Source organism: Pinus tabuliformis, chromosome 7 (genome assembly GCF_031772625.1).
Source record: "Pinus tabuliformis cultivar Carrire ecotype Pingquan chromosome 7, CPIR1, whole genome shotgun sequence".
NCBI lineage: Eukaryota > Viridiplantae > Streptophyta > Pinopsida > Pinales > Pinaceae > Pinus > Pinus tabuliformis.
The window spans coordinates 896,450,714-896,461,064 of NC_142293.1; the positions used below are offsets into that span (position 1 = coordinate 896,450,714).

Genomic DNA, 10,351 nt, shown 5'->3' on the forward strand with positions numbered 1-10,351 from the left:
AATTCCAGGGCTAATGTCATCTATTTTGGAAAAAGCGACCTTCACGCCACTGCGCATCTTCGGGATTGTGATTTTTCTGTTGTATTCAGTGGACAGGCCAACATTCCGTGCAGCCCTGGCGCGCTGATGGCACAACAGAATGCTATTTCTATTCATGAGAAGATGAAAGGATGTTAACATTACCGTGCATGTAGGGCTGGACTTTGATTGTAATAATCATATTACGTAATAAATATTATTATATTATTTAAATATACTATATTTTGATTTTGATTGATATATAAATTAGATATTTTTTATTTTGTTTTCACTCATTTATATTTCTTATTTTTTTCACTCATTTATATAAAATTAGATATTTTATCAAAATTTACTTGAAAACTTAATATATTTTTAAATTTAATTTAAGCAAAATAACTTAATATATATTTAATAATTTTTTATATTGGAAGTGTAAAGAGGAAGGGAATTCACAGTCCCAAATTTTCAACTATAACCCATATTTCTTGGCCTCCTTGAACTACTCTCTTCCTTCATTAAACTACTGTCCAGAGATTCACCTAACTCTTCACGTGATGTGTTGTGACTTTTAGCATTACTACCTGACTTGACATTTAAAACCTAAAAGCTTGTTGGGTGAAGCAGCTCCACCATACCAAGCGTAATTCAAGAAAGGAGAGGAAACGATGCACGCACTAGCTCTGGGCTTCACATGGGACGATGCAGCGTCCTCAGCCCCGCGCGTCCCAACGTTGCTGCTCGTCCTCGTCTTTGTAGTCACTCTCGGGAGGCGTTTGCTGAATTGGCTTGTAAGCCCTCTTCGTGGAATTGGGATTTTGGAAGAAGCTCATCAATATCCTGCATCCTCCCATGAACATCTCACCCTGTGGCCCATGACTCCTCCTTCAACCACCACTACTAATACTTCTTCCTCCTTCGCCATTGACAACCATGGGATCATCCGTGAGAATTTGCCGGTGGTCGTTGAATACTGCAGCTCTGTAGCAGATGGGGAGGGAGATATTACATGTGCTGTTTGTCTCAATGATTTCCGGGCGACTGATCGAATCCGGCGGCTTGGTAAATGTGGGCATGTTTTCCATATGGAATGCTTGGACAAGTGGATTGAATATCGAAGTTACAGTTGTCCTCTCTGCAGATCTCCTATCTTCTAAACGCAGCATAGATGGAGACCAATCTGAACTATTATAAGTGTATGTTACTTTTGTTTTTGTAACTAAAGGAACGACAATTAGGCTGGTTTTTTTTAATTAGGTAACTGGGTCTGTTTCTTATTTGTGTGATGTTGGTTTATTCCAACTTTTATTATTATAATTTTTAGGTGTTTAATTATGCTTCTGCACAGAGAAATTGGGGATTTGAATCTTCAGTATCTTTATTAAACTGCCCAGAAAAAAAAATACGTTGGCAAAAACAGGTTATGAGAATGAATGACAAACACCAACTTGTCGCTTGCAAGGTGTTGGCTGTAACATACTGGTTCCAGAGACGTAACATATATGTAAATGTTTATAAAACAGATCGATATAAAGGTTTTTTATCAAGGTAAGAATTTCAAACCTGAAAACACTAGTCAAATTTGATGATTTCTGCAATTCTAATGCCTTTTTTAATTATTTTAACAAAAAAAATTAATTTTTTTACTGAAACAAATTAGGAAATAACAGATAATTTACCATAAAATTTCATCCATGCCGGTCACTGCTCAGCATATAGTGTATCAACAATTAGGAAATAACAGATAATTTACCATAAAATTTCATCCATGCCGGTCACTGCTCAGCATATAGTGTATCAACAATTAGGAAATAACAGATAATTTACCATAAAATTTCATCCATGCCGGTCACTGCTCAGCATATAGTGTATCATGTGTTGAGATGCCAATTATAATGGTAGGATGATTATACGGAATTAAGATAAGTGTGATTTAACAATCACGTTTCTTAAAATGCACACGGAATCAAGAAGTTTCTTAAAAGGCACATGGACTCAGGATAATTATGAGATTGTACAATCACTTGTGTTGAAGGTGCAAATTACTTTCATATGCGTTTGGTTTTGGAAAGATGTAGTTAACACTTTTTAACTGTGGTTAGAATCTCAAGTACCCTTTTTCTTTTTAAACGTGCGTTTGAATTTCATCGGAGTAATACTTTTGTTTTTCTAAGTTATTGTTAAATTATTATTTTATATTATATTAAAGGATATTTCTAATATATTTTAATTTCCTAACCATTGAATGTCATCGGGGTAATATTTTTGTTTTTTGGGTGAGGTTTAAATTATTATTTTATATTATAATTTAAGCATTTTTATAATATATTTTAAATTTTTAATAAGCATAAATGTATGGTATCATTGTTGGGAGAGTATTGAAATTTCCGGTTTTATTTTCTTAAATTTTATGTGAATTGATGATGTACAAATATATATATTTTTTTTAAATATTATTTGGAAAATGGATAGATATTGATATTATAATTCAGTGTTAAAGATGGTTGGTAGTAATATACTTTTATAATTTACAATGTTATATTTAATATAATGCAAAAAAATATTTTTTAAGGTAAAATAGTAATGAGGAAATAAGTAAGAAACTAAATAAAGAGTAATGAGGAAATAAGTAAGAAACTAAACAAAGATAGTATAATTTAAAGTAGAATTTGGTTTTCCATTTAAAAGGAATTGAAATATTGTGCAAGGAACAAAATATGTTTGGATATATTTATTATAATTTTTCTTTCTCTGTAAAGTTATGTATTATTATCGTTAGAAATAGTTAAGATTGATTTATAAATGTTGAAGATGATACTTTATTCAATGGATTTATAATATGTTTTTTTTCTTAATTATAATATATATTTGTAAATATGATGAATGATTTCAAGGTTAAGTCATGTAATATATAAATATCATCCATTAAAAATAAAACACATTATTAGTCACAAATAGATAAAGAACAATGTCATGGGAGTTATTAATCAAGAAAACAAGATGTTAAAGGAGGTCTAAGGGAAATCCCACATTCCTAAAATCATATGCTACTTTCATAGATTGTATTGCTATTAACTTGTTTCATTAGTTCTCATATAAAGAAGGGAATGAATTTGAGGATGCAACTAAGCATAGAAGACATGTGGGAAGTTTTATCTGCCTCAACACTACCCCAAACCACATAATTCATTTTGTGTTGGAATTATTTCCAAATTCATGCAAAATTCTTTTGAGATTCATGCAAAATCTTTGTGAACCACAATGGATGAAATCATCTTGGTATGATATTTTGATTCAAACTTTAATGGTGATACAAATAGTCAATTCCAATAGATTCTACAACAGAGGAAGAATATGTGGCAACCATAGAAGCAACAAAGGAGAGGAAGAATATGTGGCAACCATAGAAGCAACAAAGGAGATCGTGGCTCGGGAAAATTCTTGAAGATTTTCAAGAGAAATGAGTGAACTCTAGTCTTTTTTTTATTGAAAATAGTTATCCAATTATGGAATTAAGGCTTCTGTTATCCATATTAAGTTTTTGAGACATGTTTTAGGTGATAACCACATCAAAATTCATTTTTCGATGTGTTTCGAACCAACAAGTGTGGTTCATTTTGTCCTAACGATGAACCACACTTTCTCATTCGAAACCCATTGAAAAATGAATTTTGATGTGATTATCACTGGAAACATGTCTCAAAAATACTTATGCAATCAAGTTGGCCAAGAATCCCAAATTCCATCATCAAAGCAAACATATCAACTCAAGGTATCATTTGATTTGATATCATGTAGAAGTTCCTATATAGTGAAGAATGCTTAGAAAGTGCATATGCCAAATATTATAGCATTAGAGGTCATTAATATACATCCATTATATGGAAAATTCATCTACATATATTATATGAAAAATGTGTGGTTGTTTATAGATTTAATCGTTAATGACCTCCTACATCAACATTGTTCTAGTAGATCCACATTAGTTAGAAAAATAAATGTTAGATTTCTTTACATTATAAACATTTTTAAATTGTTCACTACTATGATCATGTGCATTAAGAATTTATGTTTGAGGAGGATTACACACTTTTAGCAACTGTGGAAAATTTTATAACCCTTTGTTTCTCATATTTTGATCATAACACCATGTCAATTACTAAAATATTGGTGTGGGTTTGTGTTCTCAACTTTCCTTTACATTGATGATATTTAACAATTTTGAAGGATATTGGGAATACCTTGGGAACTTACATCAAATTAGATCCTGATAGATTTGTAGTTGGTTTATGTACATATGCATAACATGTGTCTATCTTAAAGTAGAATTTAATAAAATGTTTCCATATAGAATGAATCTTCAATAAAATAATTTTGAATACACACAAGTTTTGGAATATGAGAATATAACATTCACACTAAGGATATGTTATCCTCTAAGACATTTACAAGATATGTGTCCATGCGCTCAATCTCATCATGTGGAAAAAAGGAGACCAATATAAATTGTTTGATTAGATTTAGATAAATTAACAATTGAATGTGTTGCTTGGGGAATCAGCACTTCAGTAGAACAAATGGATGCAACTCCTTTAGTTGGAATAAAAAGACATCATGACATTAATACCTCGCATTAGAATAAGGAATTGGTTCATACGAAGTATTAGGATACCCTCCCATTTGACTTATTGTTAGTTAGTGTGACTAGTTTAATGGAGTAGCAACAAGTTAAAAGGAAGGAGAAAAAGACAAAAATTAAGGAGTATTTTTTTAGGAGTAAAAAATGACAAATACATTAATTATGTAAATTTAAGATTGTAAATGTAATATACATTTGTATTCTTGTACATGTAATATGCACCTATATTTTTTTGTGTTATCTTTTAAGAATTTAAAATATATAATTTTTATCTTATAATATATTTTTAATGAATGATTATAATATTTTTTATTATACATATATTATTTTTTAATTCGTATGTAGTATGAAAGCAACATCTTATTTATAATGTCATAGAATAAATACATATAAAATATAACTTCAAGTAATTTTATATATTCATTCTATGAAAGAAAATAAAATATTAAAAAATATTTGACATTAAAATAAAATAAAATATTAAAAAATATTTGACATTAAAATAAATGAAAAATCTGATTTCCCATCAAAATCATGTTTGTTGGCAATTCTATATCTCTATTTTATTGAAAAAAAATAAACAAATAAATTTGAGTTGTTTCACCATTTATATTATATATATATATATGACAATATCCTCTTAAACGCTGAGTTGTTTCACAATTTATAATATATATATGACAATATCCTCTTAAACACTCCTCTAACAGCTGCCAACATTGGTTGATGGCACCCGATTTATTGACTTCGTGCTTGCCTTTGGCCTTTTGTTATGGGCTAGACAAAAAGGATGAAATACGTTTCTAGAAATCTGGAAGGTAGTATCATCGGCAAGTTTGGTTGTTATGGGCTAGTTCAAAAAGGAAGAAATACGTTTCTAGAAATCTGGACGGTAGTATCATGGGCAAATTTGGTTGATGACACCCCATTTATTGACTTCGTGCTTGTCTTGGCCTGTTGTTATGGGCTAGCTCAGAAAGGAAGAAATACGTACAACCTACGTTTTCAGGATTAAACATCAAAATGACGGTTTGCACGTCAAATTTTACGAGTAAAAATTTACAGCAAGTATCAAATACGTCTTAAAATATGAAATATCTACTGTGAGACCTCAAATTCCACGCCTAATGTCACCTATTTTGGAAAAAGCGACCTTCACGCCACTGCGCATCTCGGGGATTGTGATTTTTCTGTTGAATTCAGTGGACAGGCCAACATTCCGTGCAGCCCTGGCGCGCTGATGGCACAACAGAATGCTATTTCTATTCATTTTAGTACCCACATGAGAAGATGGAAGGATGTTAATGTTACCGTGAATGTAGGTCACTATCCTTGCTTTTCAAGAAAATAGCATAACAGTGACTATGGTTTTGAATGAGTTTAAGGTCCATCTTTTGATTAGCTTTTTTTATTGTTATTGTGTTGTCCACTGGTTTGGGAAGGTGAGTAGCAATGGCAAACCACTTATTTTCCAATAGAGCATGAAGTTGAATAATAGTCTTTTCTTCATGCAGGCTGAATTTTTCCCCTTGATATTTGGTCTTAGATAGTTAGCCCAATGTAATCTCCAGTTCTTTCTTATCTCAGTGTCCAACTTTGTGTCGCAGAGCCCTCCAACATCCATGGTTGTGCTACAGTATGTAAGTAACGAGCTTCTGTTTTTCTTCAGGCATCGAGGGCCTTTCTTGAGCCCAACTTTTTAGCAGCAGGGAGCCCTAACATTATTTCTGATTTTGTGTGACTTCTTATAAGCCTTGGCAAAGATGTTTTTGAATTAAACACTGCAACTGCCCTTCACATCACTAGTTGTTCCTCTGCTACTTTTATTTCTTGATTAGACTTCTTCATTGATGTTGGAAGATGGCAGAATCAAACAAGAGGGAGAGTGTGGAACGATTGAGGCAAGCCTAAGGAAAAAACCAAGCCCACCATCCCTTCTCAGTGTTATACACACCAAAAAATGCATGTATATTTTTAGTATTTTTCAATCATGTACTAGCTTACAGTTTGAAGGCTGAATTCACATTCATGACGTACAATGATTGGTTCTTTGAATGTAACACCTAGATTACAATTTAGTTGTTCTTATTTTCCTAGGACTAGATCTCCCTTCATAAAATTCAAATCTACTAAAGCACTATAATGTTTTATAAGATTCAAATCTATGAAAGTGTGTCAGGTTCCATAACGATGTGAGCGATATGTATTGTATGCATAAAGCTTACTCTGACTGGGGTGTTTTTAACTTAAAAACGGGTACTATAAATTTTGGCCTAACTTGGTCCAAGTTTTGGGTAAAAGACCCCATAAATTTTGGCCTAACTTGGTCCAAGTTTTGGGTAAAAGACCCCACAGAAGAAGGAGCGGACCACGGGGAGCTGACGAAGATATATTCATTGCATAGTCTTTTAGGGCTTTTGACGAGGCAAATCCTAAATTAAATATTAAAATGACGGTTCTGATTGATGAAGCACGTCAAATTTGACGAGTAAAAATTTACAGCAACTATCACATACATCTTAAAATATGAAATACCCTGTGAAACCTCAAATTCCAGGCTTAATGTCATCTATTTTGGAAAAAGCGACCTTCACGCCACTGCGCATCGCGGGGATTGTGATTTTCTGTTGAATTCAGTGGAGAGGCCAACATTCCGTGCAGCCCTGGCGCGCTGATTGATTAGATTTATATAAATTAACAATTGAATGTGTTGCTTGGGGAATGAGCCATTAGAACAAATGGATGCAACTCCTTTAGTTGGAATAAAAAGACATCATGACATTAATACTTTGGATTAGAATAAGGAATTGGTTCATACTAAGCATTATGATACTCTCCCATTTGATTTATTGTTAGTTAGTGTAACTAGTTTAATGAAGTAGCAACAAGTTAAAAGGAAGGAGAAAAAGACAAAAATTAAGGAGTATTTTTTTAGGAGTAAAAAATGACAAATACATTAATTATGTAAATTTAAGATTTTCTTGTACATGTAATATGCACCTATATTTTTTTGTGTTATCTTTTAAGAATTTAAAATATATAATTTTTATCTTATAATATTTTTTTAATGAATGATTATAATATTTTTTATTATACATATATTATTTTTTAATTCGTATGTAATATGAAAACAAAATTTTATTTATGATGTCATAAAATAAATACATATAAAATATAACTTCATCTAAATTTATATATTCATTCTATGAAAGAAAATAAAATATTAAAAAATATTTGACATTAAAATAAAATGAAAAATCTGTTTTCAAATCAAAATCATGTTTCTTGACAATTCTATATCTCTATTTTATTAAAAAAAAGACCAAGTAAATTTGAGTTGTTTCACAATTTATATTATATATATATATATGACAATATCCTCTTAAACGCTGAGTTGTTTCAAAATATATATATATATATATATAGATATCCTCTTAAACGCTCCTCTAACAGCTGCCAACATTTACACATGGTTGATGGCACCCCATTTATTGACTTCGTGCTTGCCTTTGGCCTGTTGTTATTGGCTAGCTCAAAAAGGAAGAAATACAGCTGCCTAACATTTACAGATGGTTGATGGCACCCCATTTATTGACTTCGTGCTTGCCTTTGGCCTGTTGTTATTGGCTAGACAAAAAGGATGAAATACGTTTCTAGAAATCTGGAAGGTAGTATCATCGGCAAATTTGGTTGTTATGGGCGCTAGTACAAAAAGGAAGAAATGCGTTTCTAGAAATGTGGAAGGTAGTATCATGGGCAAATTTGGTTGATGACACCCCATTTATTGACTTCGTGCTTGTCTTTGGCATGTTGTTATGGGCTAGCTCAAAAAGAAGAAATACGTACAACCTATGTTTTCAGGATTAAACATCAAAATGACGGTTTGCACGTCAAATTTGACGAGTAAAAATTTACAGCAGCTATCGAATACGTCTTAAAATATGAAATACCTACTGTGAGACCTTAAATTCCACGCCTAATGTCACCTATTTTGGAAAAAGCGACCTTCACTGCCTGCACTGTGATTGTAATAATCATATTATGTAATAAATATTATTATATTATTTAAATATACTATATTTTGATTTTGATTTTGATTGATATATAAATTAAATAAATATTTTTTTTCACTCATTTATATAAAATTAGATATCTTATCAAAATTTACTTGAAATCCTAATATATTTTTAAATTTAATTTAAGCAAAATAACTTAATATATATTTAATAATTTTTTATATGGGAAGTGTAAAGAGGAAGGGAATCCAGAGTCCCAAATTTTCAACTATAACCCATATTTCTTGGCCTCCTTGAACTACTCTCTTCCTTCATTAAACTACTGTCCAGAGATTCACCAACTCTTCACGTGATGTGTTGTGACTTGTAGTATTACTACCTGACTTGACATTCAAAACCTAAAAGCTTATTGGGTGAAGCAGCTCCACCATCCCAAACGTAATTCAAGAAAGGAGAGGAAACGATGCACGCACTAGCTCTGGGCTTCACATGGAACGATGCAGCGTCCTCAGCCCCGCGCGTCCCGAGATCGCTGCTCGTCCTCGTCTTTGTAGTCATTCTCGGGAGGTGTTTGCTGAATTGGATTGTAAGCCCTCTTCGTGGAATTGGGATTTCGGAAGAAGCTCATCAATATTCTGCAGGCCGCCCTGATGTTGTCACCCTGTGGCCCATAACTCCTCCTTCAACCACCACTACTAATACTTCTTCTTCCTCTGCCATTGACCACCATGGGATCATCCGTGAGAATTTGCCGGTGGCCGTTGAATACTGCAGCTCTGCAGCAGATGGGGAGGGAGATATTACATGTGCTGTTTGTCTCAATGATTTCCGGCCAACTGATCGAATCCGGCGGCTTGGTAAATGTGGGCTTGTTTTCCGTATGGAATGCTTGGACAAGTGTATTGAATATCGAAGTTACAGTTGTCATCTCTGCAGATCTCCTATCTTCTAAACGCAGCATGGATGGAGACCAATCTGAACTATTATAAATGTATGTCACTTTTGTTTTTGTTCTTTTTATAGTTAAAGGAATGACAATTAGGCTTGTTTTTTTTATAAGGTAACTGGGCCGGTTTCTTATTTGTGTCATATGCGTTGATTCCAATTATTATTATTATAATTTTCGGGTGTTTAATTATGTTTTAACTATATTTCTATACAGATAAGTTGGGGAATTTGAACTTTAATATCTTAGTACATAACACTTTATTTTAGAAACTTGACCATTAAATTGCCCCAAAAAACATGTAGGTTAGTGATTAATATAAAATACTTTCAGGATATCTGTGTTGGCAAAAACAGCTTATAAGAATGAATTGCCAAGGTGTTCGCTGCAACACAATAGTTCCGGAAGTTTAACATATACGTCAATGTTTATGAAACAAGGAGATATGAAGGCTTCTTATCAAGTAGGAATTTCAAACATGAAACCCTGGTCAAATTTGATAGTTTCTGCAACTTTAATGTTTTTTTTTTTTCGATTATTTTAACAAAAAAAATATTGACGAACAATTGTTAAAAAAAACGTTGTTAAACAATTTTTTGGACTAAAACAAATTGCCACATAATAGGTAATTTATTTATCAAATTTCATTCATCCAGGGAGGCTTAGAATTTCATATCCTTTTTGCCCGTCAAATGAAAATTTGATGACGTTTTGGCATTTTTCATGCCTTTT

At 32.2% G+C, this 10,351-nt stretch overlaps 2 protein-coding genes across 2 annotated transcripts; both read left to right on the forward strand.

Annotated features, from left to right (window-relative positions):
* Positions 1-686: 686 nt before the first annotated feature.
* Positions 687-1,175, forward strand: LOC149250498 (E3 ubiquitin-protein ligase ATL4-like). Its single transcript, XM_089453665.1, has one exon. It carries the CDS (start codon positions 687-689, stop codon positions 1,173-1,175), a length of 489 nt encoding a protein of 162 aa, XP_089309791.1.
* Positions 1,176-9,136: 7,961 nt separating this feature from the next.
* Positions 9,137-9,625, forward strand: LOC149250499 (uncharacterized). The gene has a single exon (XM_089453666.1). It carries the CDS (start codon positions 9,137-9,139, stop codon positions 9,623-9,625), a length of 489 nt encoding a protein of 162 aa, XP_089309792.1.
* The last annotated feature ends 726 nt before the right edge of the window (positions 9,626-10,351 follow it).